Below are 23580 nucleotides of genomic sequence, written 5' to 3' on the forward strand. Positions count from 1 at the left end.
ATTCCCCCTTACTACAGATTGTCCCAAAATCACAGAAACAGTTTTTACTTCCGCTTTCAAAATCTTTTTATCATTTTGAAAGCCTTTATTGGGTCCCTTTTTAAAATTAGAGCCAGGTCATTCAGGGGCCATGTCAGGAAGCACTTCTTCACCCAAAGGGTTATGGAAACTGGACGCACCAAAAACAGCTGAGGCTGCAGGGTTCGGCTGAAAGGCTCCGAGGCACGTACGCACTGATCTACGGCTGGTGTGTGTATGCACTTACCCCAAGGTGGCATAGATACAAATCACTTCATCAGAAAGGTATATTAGAAAATGATAAAACAGCTTTAATTTAGAAACACGAGCAGAAAGAATTGATTTCATTTTCACCGCCCCGCTCAATTTTCCTGCAATAAGAATATGAATAAAACCAAAATTAAAAAAGATAAAAACAGCGGGGAGAAAAATTACCTTCTGGAACATCTTAATGTTGCTATCACACACACGGACATTGTTCTCCGCACCTCTGGCTACCAAGCTTATATCAGAGACTCTACACCAACAACTGGGCCTGGTAGCTTCATGGAGAAACCAGCCAGCTAGCTGGATCGCCGTGGGGGAAGTCTAAGGCTTTGGAATGAGTTCCACAGAAAAAAGCGGGAATTTGCTTCCAGACCAGTCAGCGGGATTCAGAAGCCTCGGGTCTGAAGTCGGCAGGAGTCAGGTGCTCGCACCAAGTTTGTGGAACGGTAAGACCAGCATTCGCTCCATTCCATCGAAAGTAGGCACTCTTGCCCGGGGTTTTATTTCCCTGTGGGATCTGCTCTTGGAGGCAGAGTTCCCTTGTTGTCTGCTCCAAGCAAAGGGTCACTTTCACAATCTCCGGCAGTGATCAAACTAGGCTGACATTTTGCGGGCACCTTTTTCTCCCTCCGGGGTGGGATCATAGAAGGGTTCGCACCTGAGCTTCTTAAACCACCTCTCCTCAAAGTCGGAGCCTGACTCGATGGCAACACAGGTCAGTGAGGATGAATTGGGAAAGGTTCCAGGCCTTTCCGTCTCTGCGCCATTTTTAAACCTGTCCAGCAACAGGTCCTCCCCCATTGTCTAAGGGAAAGAGGAAAGGCGGACTTAATATTATTTAAAAAAAATTAAAATACTGTATTCGTGATATAAATTTAACAGAATCACACATTACCAAAGGAGGCCATTTGGCCCATCGTGTTTGTACTGGCTCTTTGGAAGAACTATCCAATTATTGCCACTCCCCTGCTCCTTCCCCATTAGCCCTGCAAATTTTCCCATTTAAAGTTTGTATTTGATTCCTTTACCATGGTTCCTGTTGACTCTTTCTGGCAGTGCATTACAGACCACAACAGTAAATATAAATGTCGCCACAGTCCCAGAGGCTGCTTCCCCCTTTGAGGGGGGAGAGCTGACAGGTGGTGGTTTAACCTGAGGGTCACCACGCCTCAGGCAAGGGGCAAGGTTGAGAAGGCAACCTCAGCAGGGCGGGGAACTGAACCCCCGCTGCTGGCCTCGCTCCACATCACAAACCAGCTGTCCAGCCAACCGAGATAAGAAAATGTATCATTTCCCTCCCAGACCTTTGCTCCATTACCTTAAATATACAGTATTTGTAAATTAGCATTGTTGTCAAAACCCTTTCATGATCTCGCCCTTCCCCAAGTCTATAGTCTCAACCCCACAACCCTCCGAGACCTCTGCACTTCTCCAATTCTGGCCTCTTCCCCATCCCTGAGTTCCGTCGCTCCACCATCGGTGACTGTGCCTTCAGCTGCCTGGGCCACGAGCTCTGGAATTCCCTCCCTAAACCCCACTAGCTATCTCTCTCTTGTCTCTTAAGACACACCTTGGACCCAGCTTTTGGGCACCTGCTCTAATATCTGCTTAAGTGGCTCCGCGTCAAATATTCTTTTGTTAACACTCAGTGGGAGGTTTTACTGTCTTAAAGATGTTAAATAAATGCAAGCGGTTGTTGAAAATAGGAACTAATTGTCGCAATGGTAGGGTAATCCACTTGTCGTGTTGGAGGAGTTAATAATTTTACGCACATCAAAAGCATTTCGGTGTCAGCCACGGTGTGTCCAAGCTATCAAAGAGTTTTCAGTCAAAAATCTAAATTGTTTTTTTGTATCTTGCCAAAAGATCGGCTCACTTGGTTTGGGTAAGATGGGTAAAGATAAGCTGCTCCCATTAGCTGATACACCAGGGCACACAGATGCAATGATTTGGGAAAGAGCTGCAGGGGGGAATGTGTGGAAGGACATTTTTCCCCAGCAAGCGGACCTGACGTCAGTGGAAGCAAAGGCAATTCATGGTTTCAAAAGAAAATTGGATGCCCCTTAAAGGAAATACACTTGCAGAGCTTTGAAAAAATATTTTACAGGTTGTGGGCATCATTACAGGCCAGCCCCAATGTTGCCTAAACCCAATTGCCCATGAGAAGGTGGTGGGGAGCTGCCTGGCTCACCACCCTGACTTGGAAATATATCGCCGCTCCTTCACTGTCACTGGGCCAAAATCCTGGGGCTCCCTCCCCAACAGCACTGTGGGTGTACCTACACCTCAGGGACTGCAGCGATTCCAGAGGGCAACTCATTACCATCTTCCTGCCCGATTCGCTTTAGTATCCAAAGATCTTTTGACATCTGTCAATGGCTGAGCATCCCTGGATAGAGAATTCCAAAGGTTCACTATCCTCATGGTGAAGACATTTCCTCTGATCCGACAGGCAGCCTCTTAATCCGAGGCCATGAGCATTTGTTCTCGGCTCTCGAGCCAAGGGGACTGACCTCTCGGCATCTATCCTGGGGAGTGGTAACCCCACTGACTGGGTCTCAGTCTGTCCCTTTACTTGATCCAGTGATCACAAACACAGTGAGTTTCCTGGGGAATTGACACCTGAAGCACAAGTGGAAATAAATCAGTGCAAGCTGGTTAGAAAGCTTCCCAGGAGCAAACGTAAGGCCTCTCATGTCTTGGACAAGTTTGTACTCTTTTGTGTACTTTCAAATAAGCCGGACAATACTTTTCATTGAGCTTCTATTTGCATTGAGTGTATTCCAAGGAAAAAACTCAAGTACAATGCTGCCCTCAAGCAGCTAGTTCTAATATTACAGCAAGAAGCTCCCTGGTTTTTGGTGAGATGATCTGATTCTGAAGAGGGTAGTAATTTGGTAGGGTTGCTCACTCTCCATACCTCTGGCCCCTAACAGCAATATTGCGTCACCACCTCTGCCCTGTAGCAGCGCAAGGCCAACCTGAAGCGGCTTCGAATGAAAGGGCATTGTGCTTTCAAAAAACAAAAATGAAATTCCTTCGAGATGCTTAAATGAAATGCTTCCAGAACGGGCGAACATTGAGGCTAATGACTGAGCTACACCAAATGGACTGGCCGCAGTGTACAATAAACCATTTTATTTAAAGATCGGTCCAAACAAATTCCTGCACATGCAGTCTCGTGCACTACTAACTTGCAGCCTCACTAAAATGAACCATACTGTTTTGCTGACACACTGGGCTCATTTCTAAATGATCTGGTGCGTAATAGACCAAATTACACACACATGTTCTGGAGCCAAGAGAGTTTGATATGGTCTAAAAGGAACTGTACATTTTGTTCTGCCCGAGCTTTGAACTAGCCAACACAAAATAAACCACACCAAATGTGCACAACATATCCCTCAGTATTTTATCCTATACAATCATTAAAATGGTCTCCAACAGAAACAACACGAGAATGATTATACACGAGATAGTGGTTGTGATGTTTTCGACAAATCCAAAACAGATTTGCAATCATAAACCAGCTCTTCACGTCTCGCAGAAGCATTACAAAGTGCTTCACGCACTTTCAACTGCAAAAATCTCTCGTTATCTCAGTAAAATGTGGCAGTGGTGTTGCACAATGCTAGATTCTACAAACAGTAAATAAGATGTATAAATGTGTGGTTAATCTGATGATTAGCAGCAGGAGGAAGATAACTCTCTGCTCTAAGACGTTCACACGGTTAGTTTGGTGCCGGTTGTACTTGATTGACAAAACTGGTCATTGAAATGTGACAGAACGTCAAGTTCACTAACCAAAGTGGTGAGATTCCTCCCATCGAAGATTTTATCAGGAAATTTAGAAGTCAAATACCAAATCAGATTCCAGTGAGTCCGATACCCATTACACGCTCAGAAGATTATATTCTTGGGTCCACTCACCCAACCTCTAACATTGAGGCAAGTTTGAAGTCAATACTAGTGGTTAATCTGTCCCATGCTTGAGCAGACATTGAAATCAAAACCAAGAGTTTTAATTGCTCATAGATGAATGAAAAGCTATTTGGCCAAAGTTACTGCACTGTTCTGGAATTAGTACAGAACCAACTAAAATTACTGGAATTAAATAGACTCAGAATAAAAAGCAAACCCTTCATAACCATTAAAAACAGTTTGGCTTCACATGCCAGGCCATATCTACCATTACTTACAGGAGCATCTGACACTTTTTCCAAAGGACAATTGTATCAATAATGCAAAGTTGACTCAAATTAGATGTTACTAGATAACAAATATACAAAGAACAAAGAATAAAGAAGATTACAGCACAGAAACAGCCCTTTCAGCCCTCCAAGCCTGTGTCGACCATGCTGCCCGTCTAACCTAAAACCTTCTGCACTTCTGGGGTCCGTAACCCTCCATTCCCCTCCTATTCATGTATTAGTCAAGACACCCCTTAAACTTCACTATCGTACCTGCTTCCACCACCTCCTCCGGCAGCGAGTTCCAGGCACCCACTACTCTCTGTATAAAAAAGACTTCACTCGCAAATCTCCTCTAAACTTTGCCCCTCGCACCTTAAACCTATGCTCCCTAGTAATTGACTCTTCCACCCTGGGGAAAAGCTTCTGACTATCCACTCTGTCTATGCCTCTCATAATTTTGTGAACTTCTATCAGGTCACCCCTCAACCTCCACCATTCCAGTGAGAACAAACCGAGGTTATCCAACCTCTCCTCATAGCCAATGCCCTCCAGACAAGGCAACATCTGGTAAACCTCTTCTGCACCCTCTCCAAAGCCTCTACATCCCCCTGGTAGTGTGGCAACCAGAAGTGAACACTGTATTCTAAGTGTGGCCTAACTAAGGTTCTATATAGCTGCAGCATGACTTGCCAATTTTTATACTCAATGCCTGGGCCAATGAAGGCAAGCATGCCGTATGCCTTCTTGACTACCTTTCAGTGACCTGTGGACCTGTACACCCAGATCCCTCTGCCTATCAATACTCTTAGGGGTTCTACCATTCACTGTATATTCCCTACCTGTATTAGGCCTTCCAAAATGCATTAACTCACATTTGCCCAGATCAAACCTCAACAACGTCTCTACTTCCTACGGAAGCTAAAGAAATTCAACATGTCTGCATCGACTCTCACAAACGTCTACAGATGTGCCATAGAGAGCATCCTATCCAGCTATATTGCAGCTTGGTATGGCAACTGCTCGGGCCAGATCGCAAGAAACTGCAGAGTGTGGTGAACTCAGCCCAGCGCATCACACAAGCTCGCCACCCCAACATTGATTCAGTCTACACCTCCCACTGCCTCAGGAAGGCAGACAGCATTATCAGAGACCCCTCCCACCCAGACTTTGCCCTCTTCCAGACTCTTCCATCAGGCAGAAGGTATAGAAGTCTGAAGACCTGCACATCCAGACAGAGGAACAGCTACTTCCCCGGCCTGCAAAATAGTGCCCCCCCCCCCCCTGGCTCGGCTTGCGCGCCCCGGACCCCCCCCCACCCCCCCCCGGGCTCGGCTTGCGCGCCACGGACCGCCGCCCGCCGCCCCCCCCCCCAATAGTGCCCTCATCCCCTGACAAAGTCCCCCTGCCCGTGAATCGGCGCTCCTCCACCAACTGTGGCACTCTGGACTGAGTCCGCAGCCACCACACCAAGTTCCCGACAGGTGTGACCATGAGAGACCTTCGGCGTCGGGAACTCGGCCGGTCGGGGGCGGAGCATCAGTCGATATGGTGTGCGGCGCACTCCTTTACAAACCTTTTTTCCCCATGACCCATTTTTATCAATTAGCCGTCCTCTGGGGCCCACGCCGGCCGACCTTCGCGACCCACGCTGGCCGACCTTCGTGACCCAAACCACCCGAACATCACGACCCACGCCAACCGACCTTCGCAACCCACGCTGGCCGACCTTCGCGACCCATGCCAGCCGAACATCACGATGCTCCAATTCCGCTTTCCTTTAACGTGACAGGTGAGCCTGCCTGGTCCTCACAATCTCACTTGCTTTGTCATTTAATGTTACATTTCTGATAAGGACTTGTGCTGATCATTTAAGTTCTCACTGCATCCGTTGAAAAAAAAACACGGTTTGCCCTCAAACTTACCCTGCTTAGTCTTGAAATCCCTTTGAACCTTTGAGGGTTTTAATGATTAATTTGCCAGAATTTCCCTGCATATGATGAATCTGAACTTTGCATCCTGATTTGCTGTGGCACAATTAATAAACCCACACCTCAGGAAATCTATTTGAGACTGCTTTGTTCCTGTTTTCAGTTTCTTCTCCATGTGTTATTCACCAGAGGCCATGGAGCTCACACCAGCACTGCTGGCAGCTACAAAACTGTGGCCCAGAACACGTGACGTCAGTGTACCGGACGTGCGACCTGCTCTCTGGAAACGTCCGTCGATTTTTTTTAAAGAATCTGCTCCTGAGTCAGCGCACTGACGTCAGAAAAAGGTGTTCTGCCTCACTGGGCTCCGGGCCTGCGCATTACTGAGGGGGCACGCATGCGGCGGGCAGCCGGCATTCTGAACCCGGTCGCAGCCAGCACTTTTTAAACCCGGCCGCCTGTTGGGAACCTCTTCCTGCGATCGGGAACGCTGCGACCCGCCCGACACCCGCCCACGACCCATCCGCGGGTCGCGACCCTGACTTTGAAAATGACGGAACTAGTAGATGCAGTTACCTTGCTTATCGCATTCAGTGCCTCTTCCCTCAGCTCCAGATTGTTGAGTTGCTGCCTGATCTCTTCCTGGACAGTCAGGTTCCTCTCCAGCACAAACGATGCTTGCTGTGCCTTCACCATCTGCAACAGAAGTCTAAGCACAGATGGGTTTCACTGGTTAACCTTTCATGTTGCAAAGAAAACTGCAGCATGCAGTAAATACTGAAAGTGCACAGTCCAAACTCATTGACAGCACACAGAACGCATCTCAGAATGGCCAGAATTGGGTCTTGTGGGACTCGGTCATAAACTCTAATCCCGAGCCACTGTCTCCAACCGCAACTGTCTTGAGACTAAACCAGATTGTTCGCAACCCTGCTGTCTTTTTGAACGAAATGAGCTTCTGATCACGTATCGCTTCAATCAATTTCCACCTCTGTAAATGTGGGGTCATCCAGAATTCTGCTACTTGTCAGCATTTTCTCCTGAGCAAGCAATGCCTTGATCTTTAAATTTTCACTATTGTTTTCAAAACCTTCCCTGGTCTCAAGCCTCCTCGAACCCCACAACCCTCTAAGATAACTACAGTCATCTAAAAAATATATACAAACAGAAAAACCATGATCAAAGTGCAGAAGAATGATGGGTTATTATGTTGAAACATGTAAGATCTTGAGGGCTCTTGTTAGGGTAGATAATGGTACGATCCTTATCCAAATAACAAAATCCGCGCGTGCCCCCCCCCCCCCCCCCCCAGATCTTCCGACGCACCAAATATCGCCACCTCCTGACTCGGGATCACCCCCATACCCAGAACCTCGGAAATAACATCTGAGAGCCCCTGCCAGATCCCCCTCAATCGTGGACACGGCCAGAACATGTGGACATAATTCGCAATCCCCACAATTCAATCATGGCTGATATTTTTCTCATCCCCATTCTTCTGCCTTCTCCCCATAACCCCTGATCCCCTTATTAATCAAGAACCTATCTATCTCTGTCTTAAAGACACTCAGTGATTTGGCCTCCGCAGCCTTCTGCGGCAAAGAGTTCCACAGATTCACCACCCTCTGGCTGAAGAAATTCCTCCTCAACTCTGTTTTAAAGGATCGTCCCTTTAGTCTGAGATGGTGTCCTCTGGTTCTAGTTTCTCCTACAAGTGGAAACATCCTCTCCATGTCCACTCTATCCAGGCCTTGCAATAACCTGTAAGTTTCAATAAGATCTCTCATCCTTCTAAACTCCAACAAATAGACCCAGAATACTCAACCGTTCCTCATATGACAAGTTCTTCAGTCCTGAGATAATTCTTGTGAACCTCCTCTGGGCCCCTCCAAGGCCTCCTACCTTAGATACGGGGCCCAAAACTGCTCACAATACTCCAAATGGGGTCTGATCAGAGCCTTATATAGCCTTAGCAATATATCCCTGCTTTTGTATTCTAGCCCTCTCGACATGAATGCTAACATTGAATTTGCCTTTCTAACTGCCAACTGAACCTGCACCTTAACCATGAGAGAATCCTGAACTAGGACTCCCAAGTCCCTTTGTGCTTCTGATTTCCGAAGACTTTCCTCATTTAGAAAATAGTCTATGCCTCTATTCTTCCTACCAAAGTGCACAACCTCACACTTTTCTACATTGTATTCCATCTGCCACTTCTTTTCCCACTCTCCTAGCCTGTCCAAGTCCTTCAGCAGCCTCCCCGATTCTTCAACACATCCTGTCCCTCTACATACCTTTGTATCATCCGCAAACTTAGCAATAGTGCCCTCAGTTCCTTCTTCCAAACCACTGATGTATATCGTGAATAGCTGTGGTCCCATCACTGACCCCTGTGGAACACCACTAGTCACCGGCTGCCATCCTGAAAAGGACCCCTTTATCCCCACTCTCTGCCTTCTGCCAGTCAGCCGATCCTCTATCCATGCCTGTACCTTGCCCCTAACACTCATTTAGCAGCCTCCTGTATGGCTCCTTGTCAAAAGCCGTCTGGGAATCCAAATAGTACACTGGTTCTCCTTTGCTTAACTTTCTCGTTACTTCCTCAAAGAATTCTAACATATTTGTCAGGTATGACCTCCCCTTGATGAATCTGTACTGACTCAGTACTATTTTACCAAGCATTTCTAAGTACTCCGCAATAGACTCTAAAATCTTACCAACAAATGAAGTTAGGCTAACCGGCCTATAATTTCCTGTCTTCTTTAACAGGGGTGTTACATACAGGGGCTGGTTTAGCGCACTGGGCTAAATCACTGGCTTTTAAAGCAGACCAAGGCAGGCCAGCAGCACGGTTCAATTCCCCTACCGGCCTCCCCGAACAGGCGCCAGAATGTGACGACTAGGGGCTTTTCACAGTAACTTCATTGAAGCCTACTCGTGACAATAAGCGATTTTCATTTTTTTCATTTGCCATTTTCCAATCCTCGGGAAATCTGCCTCCAGTGATTCCTGAAAGATCACCACCAATGCATCAACAATCTGCTCAGAGATCTCCGTCAAGAGCCCTGGGGTGTAGTCCATCCGGTCCAGGTGATTTATCCACCTCCAGACCTTTCCGTTTCCCCAGAACCTTCTCCTTAGTGCTGGCCACAACACTCATCTCTGCCCTTGACTCTCTTGAAGTTCTGGTATACACTGGTGTCTTCCACTGTGAACACTGATGCAAAGTACCTAATCAGTTCCTCTGCCATTTCTTTGTTCCCCATTACTACTTCCCCATTTTACAATGGTCTGATGTCTATTCTTGCCTCTCTCTTACTGTTTATATATTGAAAAAAAACTTGCTATCTTTTTTTATATTACTAGCCAGCTTACATTCATATTTCATCTTCTTCTCCTTATTGTTTTTAAAGGCCTCCCAATTCTGTGGCTTCCCACGAATCCTCGCCACAGGTGAAACCAGTCCATCAGAACAGCTCCCTCCTTCCCAAGTACTGGTGTCAATGTCCCATGAATTCAACCCATTTCTCCCACACCAACTTTTGAGCCACGCATATACCTCTTTAATCTTATTGACCCTGTGCCAATTAGCCTGTGGCGCAGGTAGTAATCCAGAGATTATTACCTTTTTCGTTCCGCTTAATTTAGCTCCTAGCTGCTCATATTCCTTCAGCAGATCCTTTTTTCTTGTAATACCTACGTCATTGGTGCCAACATGGACCACGACAACTGGATCTTTACCCTCCCACTCCAGGTTCCTCTGCAGCCCAGGTGAGAGATCCCAAACCTGAGCACCAGGCAGGCAACACAACCTTCGGGATTCTCGATCCTGGTCACAGAGAACAGTGTCTATGCCCCAAACTATAGTATCCCAATTACAATTCTTTTCCCTCCCCCCACTTGAATGGCTCCCTGTATCACGGAGCTGTGGCCAGTTTGCTCATCCTCCCCGTAGACCCCGTTCCCGTCCACACAGGAAGCAAGAATCTCGAAGCTGTTGGACAAGGTTAGGGGCTGAGGCTCCTGTAACCCTACCTCCTGGATCATTCGACCTCCAGTTTTGAAACAGAAACTTCACAATAAATCATCTTTAAGGTAACCTGATTTAGTCTAAAGTGTCTTTACATAGAGTCAAAACATTGAAGATTTTTACCCCTAACTTGTGTGCTTACACTATTCAAAACACACACTATTACAAACCACAGGTCATAATAGTATATCTCTAGTTATTGATGATAACTGCGCCATCTGGATTGTAGGGAACAAAGCTTCTGCAAGAAATGGACCCGAAGAGTATTTTACTCACCACCTCTTCAACTGTCCTCAATGCAAGCAACCATGAGCGTTTGTGTATCATAGAATCCAGAATTTACAGTGAAGAAGAACACCATTTGGCCCATTGAGTCTGCACCGGCCCTTGGAAAGAGCACGCCTCCACACTATCCCCGTAATCCAGTAACTCCACCTAACCTTTTGACAATTCATCATGGTCAATCCACCTAACCTGCACATCTTTGAACTGTGGGAGGAAACCGGAGCACCCGGAGGAAACCCACGCAGACACAGGGGAGAAAGTTCAAAGTCCACAAGACAGTACCCAAGGCTGTATTGAACCCGGATCCCTGGAGCTTTGAGGCAGCAGTGCTAACCACTGTGTAGGGGTGTGTGTGTGCGTGTAGGGGTGCAAGCGTGTGTGTTAGTGCGTAGGGGCGCATGTGTGTAGGGGTACGTGTGCTTGTGTTGCGGCACATATCTGTCGCGGTGCATGTAGAAAGGAGTGCGTGTGCTTGTGTAGCGGTGCCTGTGTGCAGGGGTGCATGGGTGTGGCTGTAGGGGTGAGTGGCTGTGTGTGCATAGGGGTGTGACTGTGTGTGTGTATGGGGGAGTGGGTGTGAGTGTGTATGGGGGAGTGGGTGTGAGTGTGTATGGGGGAGTGGGTGTGAGTGTGTATGGGGTGTGGGTGTGTATGGGGTGTGGGTGTGTATGGGGTGTGGGTGTGTATGGGGTGTGGGTGTGTATGGGGTGTGGGTGTGTGTGGGTGTGTATGTGTGTGTGTGTGTAGGGGGTGTGGTTGTGTGTGTGTACGGGGGGGTGGTGTACGGGGGTGTGTGTGTACGTACGGGGGTGTGTGTAGGGGCTGCGGTTGTGTGTGTGTACGGGGGGTGTGTGTGTGTACGGGGTTGCGGTGGGGTGTGTGTACGGGGGTGTGTGTGTACGGGGGTGTGTGTACGGGGGTGTGTGTGTACGGGGGTGTGTGTGTACGGGGGTGTGTGTGTACGGGGGTGTGTGTGTACGGGGGTGTGTGTGTACGGGGGTGTGTGTGTACGGGGGTGTGTGTGTACGGGGGTGTGTGTGTACGGGGGTGTGTGTGTACGGGGGTGTGTGTGTACGGGGGTGTGTGTGTACGGGGGTGTGTGTGTACGGGGGTGTGTGTGTACGGGGGTGTGTGTGTACGGGGGTGTGTGTGTACGGGGGTGTGTGTGTACGGGGGTGTGTGTGTACGGGGGTGTGAGTGTACGGGGGTGTGAGTGTACGGGGGGTGTGTGTACGGGGGGTGTGTGTACGGGGGGTGTGTGTACGGGGGGTGTGTGTACGGGGGTGTGTGTGTACGGGGGTGTGTGTGTACGGGGGTGTGTGTGTACGGGGGTGTGTGTGTACGGGGGTGTGTGTGTACGGGGGTGTGTGTGTACGGGGGTGTGTGTGTACGGGGGTGTGTGTGTACGGGGGTGTGTGTGTACGGGGGTGTGTGTGTACGGGGGGTGTGTGTACGGGGGGGTGTGTGTACGGGGGGGTGTGTGTACGGGGGGGTGTGTGTACGGGGGGGTGTGTGTACGGGGGGGTGTGTGTACGGGGGGGGGGTGTGTACGGGGGGGTGTGTGTACGGGGGGGTGTGTGTACGGGGGGGTGTGTGTACGGGGGGGGTGTGTGTACGGGGGGGGGTGTGTACGGGGGGGTGTGTGTACGGGGGGGTGTGTGTACGGGGGGGTGTGTGTACGGGGGGGGGTGTGTGTACGGGGGGGGGGTGTGTACGGGGGGGGGGTGTGTACGGGGGGGGTGTGTGTACGGGGGGGTGTGTGTACGGGGGTGTGTGTGTACGGGGGGGTGTGTGTACGGGGGGGTGTGTGTACGGGGGGGTGTGTGTACGGGGGGGTGTGTGTACGGGGGGGGTGTGTGTACGGGGGGTGTGTGTGTACGGGGGGGTGTGTGTACGGGGGGGTGTGTGTACGGGGGTGTGTGTGTACGGGGGGGTGTGTGTACGGGGGGGTGTGTGTACGGGGGGGTGTGTGTACGGGGGGGTGTGTGTACGGGGGGTGTGTGTGTACGGGGGTGTGTGTGTACGGGGGTGTGTGTGTACGGGGGTGTGTGTGTACGGGGGGGTGTGTGTACGGGGGGGGTGTGTGTACGGGGGTGTGTGTGTACGGGGGTGTGTGTGTACGGGGGTGTGTGTGTACGGGGGTGGGTGTGTACGGGGGTGGGGGTGTACGGGGGTGTGTGTGTACGGGGGTGTGTGTGTACGGGGGTGTGTGTGTACGGGGGTGTGTGTGTACGGGGGTGTGTGTGTACGGGGGTGTGTGTGTACGGGGGTGTGTGTGTACGGGGGTGTGTGTGTACGGGGGTGTGTGTGTACGGGGGTGTGTGTGTACGGGGGTGTGTGTGTACGGGGGTGTGTGTGTACGGGGGTGTGTGTGTACGGGGGTGTGTGTGTGCGGGGGTGTGTGTGTGCGGGGGTGTGTGTGTACGGGGGTGTGTGTGTACGGGGGTGTGTGTGTGTACGGGGGTGTGTGTGTACGGGGGTGTGTGTGTACGGGGGTGTGTGTGTACGGGGGTGTGTGTGTACGGGGGTGTGTGTGTACGGGGGTGTGTGTGTACGGGGGTGTGTGTGTACGGGGGTGTGTGTGTACGGGGGTGTGTGTGTACGGGGGTGTGTGTGTACGGGGGTGTGTGTGTACGGGGGTGTGTGTGTACGGGGGGGTGTGTGTACGGGTGTGTGTGTGTACGGGGGTGTGTGTGTACGGGGGTGTGTGTGTACGGGGGTGTGTGTGTACGGGGGTGTGTGTGTACGGGGGTGTGTGTGTACGGGGGTGTGTGTACGGGGGTGTGTGTGTACGGGGGTGTGTGTGTACGGGGGTGTGTGTGTACGGGGGTGTGTGTACGGGGGTGTGTGTACGGGGAGTGGGTGTGAGTGTGTATGGGTGTGTGTGTGTGGGCGTGTACGGGGGTGCGGTTGTGTGTGTACGGGGGTGTGTATACGGGGGTGCGGTGGGGTGTGTGTACGGGGGTGCGGTTGAGTGTGTGTGTACAGGGGGGGGTGTACGGGGTGTGTGTGTGTACGGGTGTGTGTGTATGGGGGTGCGGTTGTGTGTGTGTGTACGGGGGGTGTGTATACGGGGGGTGTGTATGGGTGTGTGTATGGGGGGGGTGTACGGGTGTGTGTATGGGGGGGGTGTACGGGTGTGTGTGTGTACGGGTGTGTGTGTGTACGGGGGTGTGTGTGTACGGGGGTGTGTGTGTACGGGGGTGTGTGTGTACGGGGGTGTGTGTGTACGGGGGTGTGTGTGTACGGGGGTGTGTGTGTACGGGGGTGTGTGTGTACGGGGGTGTGTGTGTACGGGGGTGTGTGTGTACGGGGGTGTGTGTGTACGGGGGTGTGTGTGTACGGGGGTGTGTGTGTACGGGGGTGTGTGTGTACGGGGGTGTGTGTGTACGGGGGTGTGTGTGTACGGGGGTGTGTGTGTGTACGGGGGTGTGTGTGTGTACGGGGGTGTGTGTGTGTACGGGGGTGTGTGTGTGTACGGGGGTGTGTGTGTACGGGGGTGTGTGTGTACGGGGGTGTGTGTGTACGGGGGTGTGTGTGTACGGGGGTGTGTGTGTACGGGGGTGTGTGTGTACGGGGGTGTGTGTGCACGGGGGTGTGTGTGCACGGGGGTGTGTGTGCACGGGGGTGTGTGTGTACGGGGGTGTGTGTGCACGGGGGTGTGTGTGTACGGGGGTGTGTGTGTACGGGGGTGTGTGTGTACGGGGGTGTGTGTGTACGGGGGTGTGTGTGTACGGGGGTGTGTGTACGGGGGTGTGTGTACGGGGGTGTGTGTACGGGGAGTGGGTGTGAGTGTGTATGGGTGTGTGTGTGTGGGCGTGTACGGGGGTGCGGTTGTGTGTGTACGGGGGTGTGTATACGGGGGTGCGGTGGGGGTGTGTGTATGGGGGTGCGGTTGAGTGTGTGTGTACAGGGGGGGGTGTACGGGGTGTGTGTGTGTACGGGTGCGTGTGTATGGGGGTGCGGTTGTGTGTGTGTGTACGGGGGGGGTGTATACGGGGGGTGTGTATGGGGGGGGGGTGTATGGGGGGGGTGTATGGGGGGGTGTACGGGGGTGTGTGTGCGGGGGGGGGTTGCGGGGAGGGGTGTGTACGGGGGGGGTGTATGGGATGTGACTTTGGGGGGTGACTTTGTGTGTGTATGGGGTGTGTGTATGAGGGTTTGGTTGTGTATGTGAATGGGGTGTGTGGGCGTAGGGTCTGTGGGTGTAGGTGTATGTGTGTAGGGGTATGAGTGTAGAGGCGTAAATGACAAAAAGTGCAAGGGAGAAAATGAAAGAGTAAGAGGGGAAAGGGGGATAAACAAAGAAGACCATAGTATGCATAGACTAAGAGATAAGAATAATGATGTGTTGATTACATACACTACTAATTTGAAAGTGACTTTGCAGATTCAGGGGCTGAAGAGATACAGCATGAATTGCAAACCTCCAGAACCTGCTGGTTGATTCAGAACATAGAACATAGAGTACAGAAGGAGGTAATTCGGCCCATCGAGTCTGCACCGACCCACTTAAGCCCTCACTTCCACCCTACCCCCGTAACCCAATAACCCCTCCTCACCTTTTTGGTCACCAAGGGCAATTTATCATGGCCAATCTACCTAACCTGCACGTCTTTGGACTGTGGGAGGATGTTAAGTAATGGGTTAAGAGACATTGCAATTCGTTGTCTCATTTATGTTAAGTATCCATTAATTGACAGATATGTAAAGGGGCTTCAGGTGGCCTCTGTCAGGTGATGTGTAGTTAGAGTTTTGTGCGAAGTCTGTTGGAATAAAATAAATGTGTGTTGGTGAAAAAGGAACAGAACTTTAGACTCTTCATATCACAGCAACTAAAACATCTAACAGAGAAAACCGGAGCACCCGGAGGAAACCCACGCAGTCACGGGGAGAACGTGCAGACTCCACGCAGACAGTGACCCAGCGGGGAATCGAACCTGGGACCCTGGCGTTGTGAAGCCACAGTGCTATCCACTTGGCCTACCGTGTAGCCATTCTACTTATTGATTCATACAAACCTCCTTCTCATCTCTTACTTTCAAAGACTTGCTGGATTTGTACATTAATTGCCTATCAAATCTGTCACAGAAAGCAAAGGCTGGACCTTTATAGTATTAGTACCTTTTCTAGTAACATGATCATTGTTAATGGAAAGCAATCAAATTGACCCAGAAAGGGAACAATTTAAACTGTTATCAAAAAGTAAATTTTCTTTTGCTCTGTTTTTTTTCTGTGTCTGACCTGACTTACTTCACCAGCGTTCCCTTGCCATTGTTCCTCTGTTCACTTTTGCAGCTGCCCTCACATTCCCAATAAGATACAGGGCAAATTACATCATGGTCACGGGCTCAATAAGGGTCTAGCAGCGTACACTGCAACATGGTGACACGTTAGCAGTGATTAGCACTGTGTCTGCGTCTGCGTGGGTTTCCTCCGGGTGCTCCGGTTTCCTCCCACAAGTCCCGAAAGCAATTCTTGTCAGGTGAATTGGACATTCTGAATTCTCCCTCAGTGTACCCGAACAGGCGCCAAAGTGTGGCGACTAGGGGATTTTCACAGTAACTTAATTGCAGTGTTAATGTAAGCCTACTTGTGACACTAATAAAGATTACTATTATATCTGACCTGGTGAACACAGGCACCATAACCTACTCACGTGTTGCATGCATACCTTGCTCTTACAAAGGAGGAACATGCAAACAGCCACAGATCCCTCAGCTGCTGCCCACTTTTGGAATCAACTTCGCTGCTATTGCCAACAGCTGAATAGAAAGAGACAACGTTGCCTGTTCCAGACAGTTCTTTAAAGTTGCTTGGAACTGTTGGATAAGAATTCTCGTCCTCGGATGCATTCCTGGGGAAAATTGTCCGTCTTTTAGAAGGATGTTGGCTCTGTTTTTGAGGCCTTGCACAGTCAGCATTGGTTATAGATGTTTCTGTCTCGACAGTTGTCTCTTCTGGCATTCTGAAACAGTGCCCATCCTTGCAGGCTGGGACCATTGTCGTGGATAATATGGCCTGAGCTAGACCGAGGTAAGACCCAGCTAGCTTCTTCCAGTACCATGGGTTGAGAGGGTGCAAGGAAACTAATTGTTGCAAACAGCAGAGTTCTCGGGACAGATTTCCGGCATTCCGATAGATCAGAATATCGAGGTTAAGAACCGTGGTGAGATGGTCTGTGTTGGTTACCTCTGCTCTCTGGTGATAGAATGAAAATAACAGAATCGAAAATAAGGAAAAGTCCAAGCTCTTGATATAAGCAGAAATAAATAAGGAGCTGAGTGCATGCGACTTAACTTTGTCACGTAATTAATATTAGTCTTGTCTGCAACACATTATCATCATAGAATTTACAGTGCAGGAGGCCATTTGGCCCATCAAGTCTGCACGGCCCTGACAAAGAGCACCCTACTCAAGCCCACGCCCCCCTCCCTATCCTCATAACCCAGTAACCCCCAATTAACCTGTTTTGGACACCAAGGGCAATTTATCATGGCCAATCCACCTAACCCGCACATCTTTGGACTGTGGGAGGAAACCGGAGCACCCGGACGAAACCCGCGCAGACACGGGGAGAAGGTGCAGACTCCGCACAGACAGTGATCCAGCCGGGAATCGAACCCGAGACCCTGGAGCTGCAAAGCAACTGTGCTAACCACTATGTAACTGTGCTAACCACTATGCTACCGTATCATAGAAGCATACAGTACAGGAGATGGCCATTCAGCCTATCGGGCCTCTGGCGGCTCTTTGAAAGAGATATCCAAATAGTTGCGCTCCCTCTGCTCTTTCTTGTAACCAGGGAAATTCCTCATTTTCAAGGAATTATCACATATTTCCTTAACTGCATTTCCTGAACATTATTCCAAAGTTTTCATTTTATTTAAATTTACACTTTTGCTTTCTTTTGGTGTCTTTATTTGAGCAGTATTTTCTGGTGGAAATGCCATTTACAAACATTCTCACACCTGACTCAGAAAGCTGTGGGTTACGGCCTCATTTCAGGACCTGGAATGCAGAAAAGCGGACGCCCCAACGTAGTACTGAGGGTATTGTTGTAATGCAGGAAACGTGGCAGGCGATCTGTGCGCAGCGAGCTCCCTCAAACAAACAACAATGTGACCATGACCAGATAATCTGTTCCTGGTGAATAAATATTCGAGGGATAAATATTGACCAAAAACACTGCTCTCTTTTGAAATAGCTGCCATGGGGATATTTGATGCCCAGCTGAGAGGGAGAAGGGTCTTCAGTTTCATGGATCATTTGAAAGGCGGCACCTGCGATAATGCTGCACTCCCTCAGTGCTGCACTGGGACTGTCGGCCTGGATTGCGAGTGGGACTTGAACCCCTGACCGAGTGGCTCAGAGGCGAGAGTGCCCCCCACTGCGCTGCAGCTGGACACTTCTGTACTCTGTGATATGACAACAGTATTTTTTTGATAACCGTGTATCTTCATAACGTCACGCAATTTAATTTTATGCTGCCACTGTTCAGACTAACCAGCTTTTGTGCTATGTCCAAGGCATCTTCAGGTCTGCCAAGGGAGCACAGGCAGCGAGCTTGGGCCTCCTGTAGATCTCTTCTGAGAGCTATATTTGACTCTGGAACGAGGGCCAGGCTGCTGGAATATTCGCACATAGCTTTCTGGGAAAGAAAAGGTGTAGCAGGGCATGCATTATACAGTATCTGTGTGATCAAGTGGCTGTTTGCAACAATATATTTTTAGGCTGTTACTAAACCCGACACAGCCCAAGGGCGCCTTAAAATAAAAATTACATCTGCAAACAAAGTATGCATTCTCCCCCAGAATTGAAGTCTGTGTAGACGATGCAACGCAAGATTTTCTGGCAATGGTATCGAGAAGACCGTGTACTTTTTACATCTCTTAAGACCATTGTTTTAAATAAACAAGGCCCCAGAGGCTTTTGAGAAACATTAAAGTATTACAGGATCTTCCCTTGGTCAGAGCAAACCCTCCAGGTTTCTAGATACCTGATAATCCTGAGACTTGAATGCCAAATCGCCCCGAAACTTCAGTGCAGTCAGCTTCTCCACATCGTCAACCGTGCAGATCTCACCCCAAAACCACTGAAAGTCATCAGAGGCAATAAAGATTGAATTCAAAGTAGGATTCATTTTTTAAAAAAAGAATCTACAGCACAGTTACGGATTCAAGTGAGATTCATGATATGGAAATCGCTGACAACTTTTCACATCAGCCAGAAGACACCTAAAAATGTTGTCAAATTGATGAGTAAATGTTTTTTATTGAGAGGACAGTCAACATCAACAGTGATACGGAGAGCTGTTAAGAATCTCTGATGAGGCCTCGGCTGGGGTATTATGTCCAATTCTGGGCACCGCACTTTAGGAAGGAGGTCAAGGTGTTGGGAGAGGGTGCCGAGGAGATTTCTTAGCATGGTTACCAGAGGCAAGGAACATCTATTACATGGAAAGAATGGGGAAGCTGGAATTTTTCTCCTTAGAGTAGAGAAAGGTTAGCGGAAGATACAATAGAAGTGTTCCAAATTATCAAAAGTTTTAATAAGGGAAACCTACATCTACTGGCAGGAAGGTCATAAACGGATTTAAGGTAACTGGCAAATTAACCTTCCTTCCGGTGAAAGTGAGGTGGGAGCAGGTTCAACAGTGACTTTGGAAAGGGAATCGGATTAACACGTGAAAAGGACAAGTTTCCCAGACTATGGGGAAAGAGCTGGGGACGATTTGGATTGCTCCTTCAAAGAGCTGACACAGAGATGATGGGCTGAATGGCCTACTCCTGTGTTGCTTGAACATATGAACCGCTGGAATGGGAGCCGAGGTCAGGACACTGGGCGCATTTAGCTAAAACTACCGTGGAAGCTATGGTAGGTTTGGTATTCTGAAGGCATGAGATCTAATGGACCTTCATCATTCAAACCCACTCTCCACTAAAAAAACGCACCAGTTATTGAAGGATAATCTATGGACTGCACAGTGGTTAGCACTGCTGCCTCACGGCGCCGAGGTCCCAGGTTCGATCCCAGCTCTGGGTCACTGTCCGTGTGGAGTTTGCACATTCTTCCCCGTGTCTGCGTGGCTCTCACCCCCACAACCCGAAGATGTGCAGGGTAGGAGGATTGGCCACGCTAAATTGCCCCTTCATTGGAAAAAATGAATGGAGTACTCTAAATTTATAAATGAGGAAAGTGGTATTCCAGAGGGATCAATGTTGGCACCACTTTAATTCATAATTTATATTAAATGATTCTGACTTTGGAATCACGAACAAAATTTCTACATTTGCAGGTGGAGGGGAGGGCGAGGATGGTCAATACAGACGATGACAAATTGCAAACGCACACGAATAAACTTGAAAAATGGGCAAATAATTGGCAAACAAATTTCAACATAGATAAATGGCAAGAAAAATAATGAGGTTACATATTACTTGGGACCATAGGAATCTAAATGGGAACTAAGAGTACAAATACATAAATCAAAAACCGTGTCCCACTGGTTAACAAGGCGATTTAAAACTAAGAGTAGAGTGTTTCCTCTTATAGGGAAACTAGAGACCGTCAGCATAAGTATGTCACCAAGAAATTCAACTGGGAATTCAGAGGTAACTTGCTTCGCCAGAGAGTGGTGAGAATGTGGGACTGGCTATCCGAAGGAGCGGTTGGAGCCAAAGAGTGTAAATGAATTTATGGGGAAGCTACACAATAATGACAATGATGTTATTTTAATCAAGAAACACATTTGTGGGCGGCACAGTGGTTAACACTGTTGCTTCACAGCTCCAGGATCCCAGGTTCGATTCCCGGCTTGGGTCGCCATCTGTGCGGAGTCTGCACGTTCTCCCCGTGTCTGCGCGGGTTTCCTCCGGGTGCTCCGGTTTCCACCTACAAGACGTGCTGTTAGGGGAATTGGACATTCTGAATTCCCCCTCCGTGTACCCGAACAGGCGCCGGAGTGTGGCGACTGGGGGATTTTCACAGTAACTCCATTGCAGTAATGTAAGCCTACTTGTGACACTATGAAGATTATTATTATTAAAAAATATTAGGTAGAGGGATTGGCCACGCTGAAATGCCACTTAATTGGGAAAATAGAATAATTTTTTAAAAAGATCTGGTCCATGATTGCCCTGCCCCCCCCAAATTCTTCCTCCACCCCAAAATCCCTCACTCCCCCCCACCTGCCCCCCCATCCCCTTCCTGCCCCCCCATCCCCCTTCCTGCCCCCCCATCCCCCTCCCTGCCCCCCATCCCCCTCCCTGCCCCCCCAGCCCCCCATCCTGCCCCCCCATCCCCCTTCCTGCCCCCCCATCCCCCTTCCTGCCCCCCCATCCCCCATCCTGCCCCCCCATCCCCCATCCTGCCCCCCCATCCCCCTTCCTGCCCCCCCATCCCCCATCCTGCCCCCCCATCCCCCTTCCTGCCCCCCCCATCCCCCTTCCTGCACCCCGCCCCCCCCATCCCCCTTCCTGCCCTCCGCCCCCCCCCATCCCGCCCCCGCCCCCCCCCATCCTGCCCCCCCGCCCCCCCATCCCTGCCCCCCGCCGCCCCCCCATCCCCCTTCCTGCCCCCCGCCGCCCCCCCATCCCCCTTCCTGCCCCCCGCCGCCCCCCCATCCCCCTTCCTGCCCCCCGCCGCCCCCCCATCCCCCTTCCTGCCCCCCGCCGCCCCCCATCCCCCTTCCTGCCCCCCGCCGCCCCCCCATCCCCCCTTCCTGCCCCCCGCCGCCCCCCCATCCCCCTTCCTGCCCCCCGCCGCCCCCCCATCCCCCTTCCTGCCCCCCGCCGCCCCCCCATCCCCCTTCCTGCCCCCCGCCGCCCCCCCATCCCCCTTCCTGCCCCCCGCCGCCCCCCCATCCCCCTTCCTGCCCCCCGCCGCCCCCCCATCCCCCCTTCCTGCCCCCCGCCGCCCCCCCATCCCCCTTCCTGCCCCCCGCCGCCCCCCCATCCCCCTTCCTGCCCCCCGCCGCCCCCCCATCCCCCTTCCTGCCCCCCCGCCGCCCCCCCATCCCCCTTCCTGCCCCCCGCCGCCCCCCCATCCCCCTTCCTGCCCCCCGCCGCCCCCCCATCCCCCTTCCTGCCCCCCGCCGCCCCCCCCCATCCCCCCTTCCTGCCCCCCGCCGCCCCCCCATCCCCCTTCCTGCCCCCCGCCCGCCCCCCCCATCCCCCTTCCTGCCCCCCGCCGCCCCCCCATCCCCCTTCCTGCCCCCCTCGCCCCCCCCTTCCTGCCCCCCCCATCCCCCTTCCTGCCCCCCCATCCCCTTCCTGCCCCCCCCTCCCACCCCCATCCTGCCCCCCCTCCCGCCCCCCCCTCCCCCCCATCCCGCCCCCCCCCTCCCCCCCATCCCGCCCCCCCTCCCCCCTTCTCCTGCCCCCCCTTCCTCCCCCCTCCTGCCCCCCCTGCCCCCCCTTCCCCTTCCTGCCCCCCCTCCCCCCCCTTCCTGCCCCCCCTCCCCCACATCCTGCCCCCCCTCCCCCCCATCCCCCCCCCTTCCTGCCCCCCTCCCATCCCCCCATCCCCCCCCTTCCTGCCCCCCCTCCCATCCCCCCCTTCCTGCCCCCCCCCCCCTCCCCCATCCTGCCCCCCTCCCCCCCATCCTGCCCCCCCTCCCCCCCCATCCTGCCCCCCCTCCCCCCCATCCCTGCCCCCCCTCCCCCCCACCCTGCCCCCCCTCCCCCTATCCTGCCCCCCCTCCCCCCCATCCTGCCCCCCATCCTGCCCCCCCTCCCCCCTCCCCTCCCCCCCCATCCTGCCCCCCCTCCCCCCCATCCTGCCCCCCCCCATCCTGCCCCCCCCTATCCTGCCCCCCCTCCCCCCATCCTGCCCCCCATCCTGCCCCCCCTCCCCTCCCATCCTGCCCCCCCTCCCCTCCCCCCCCATCCTGCCCCCCCTCCCCTCCCCCGCCCCCCCCCTCCCCCCCCCATCCTGCCCCCCCCTCCCCCCCATCCTGCCCCCCCTCCCCCCCCCCATCCTGCCCCTCCCTCCTGCCCCCCCCCTCCCCGCCCCCCATCCCGCCCCCTCCCTCCCCCCCCCCCATCCCGCCCCCCCTCCCCCCCCATCCCGCCCCCCCCCTCCCCCCCCATCCCCATCCCCGCCCCCCCCATCCCCATCCCGCCCCCCCCTCCCCCCCATCCCGCCCACCCCCTCCCCCCGCCCATCCCGCCCCCCCCCTCCCCCCCCCATCCCGCCCCCCCCCTCCCCCCGCCATCCCGCCCCCCTCCCCCCCCATCCCGCCCCCCCTCCCCCCCCCATCCCGCCCCCCCTCCCGCCCCCCCCTCCCCCCCCATCCCGCCCCCCCCCTCCCGCCCCCCCTCCCGCCCCCCCCCCATCCCCCCCATCCTGCCCCCCCCCCATCCTGCCCCCCTCCCCCCCCATCCTGCCCCCCCTCCCCCCCCCATCCTGCCCCCCCTCCCCCCCCATCCTGCCACCCCTCCCCCCCCCATCCTGCCCCCCCATCCCCCCCCCTCCTGCTCCCCCCCCCATCCTGCCCCCCCCCCATCCTGCCCCCCCCTCCCCCCCCCATCCTGCCCCCCCCCATCCTGCCCCCCCCCATCCTGCCCCCCCTCCCCCATCCTGCCCCCCCCCTCCCCCCCCATCCTGCCACCCCCATCCTGCCCCCTCCCCCCCCCATCCTGCCCCCCCTCCCCCCCAGCCCCCCCCTCCCCCCCCATCCTGCCCCCCCCTCCCCCCCCATCCTGCCCCCCCCTCCCATCCTGCCCCCCTCCCCCCATCCCCCCCCATCCTGCCCCCCCCTCCCCCCCACCTGCCCCCCCTCCCCCCCATCCTGCCCCCCCCCTCCCTGCCCCCCCCTCCCCCCCCCATCCTGCCCCCCCTCCCCCCCCCATCCTGC

The 23580-nt window shown here is 53.0% G+C and overlaps 1 protein-coding gene across 1 annotated transcript in view; it reads right to left on the reverse strand.

The window, feature by feature from the left end:
* Nucleotides 1–308: 308 nt before the first annotated feature.
* c11h8orf76 (chromosome 11 C8orf76 homolog) overlaps nucleotides 309–23580 on the reverse strand; it is a 29817-nt gene continuing 6545 nt past the window's right edge. Inside the window, 6 exon segments of the mRNA XM_072466928.1 lie at nucleotides 309–894; nucleotides 896–1089; nucleotides 6983–7115; nucleotides 16396–16922; nucleotides 18229–18372; nucleotides 18721–18816. Of these exon segments, the coding sequence (XP_072323029.1) occupies nucleotides 786–894; nucleotides 896–1089; nucleotides 6983–7115; nucleotides 16396–16922; nucleotides 18229–18372; nucleotides 18721–18816 (1203 nt within the window). The 3' untranslated portion in view covers nucleotides 309–785.

Source organism: Scyliorhinus torazame, chromosome 11 (genome assembly GCF_047496885.1).
Source record: "Scyliorhinus torazame isolate Kashiwa2021f chromosome 11, sScyTor2.1, whole genome shotgun sequence".
NCBI classification, from domain to species: Eukaryota; Metazoa; Chordata; class Chondrichthyes; order Carcharhiniformes; family Scyliorhinidae; genus Scyliorhinus; species Scyliorhinus torazame.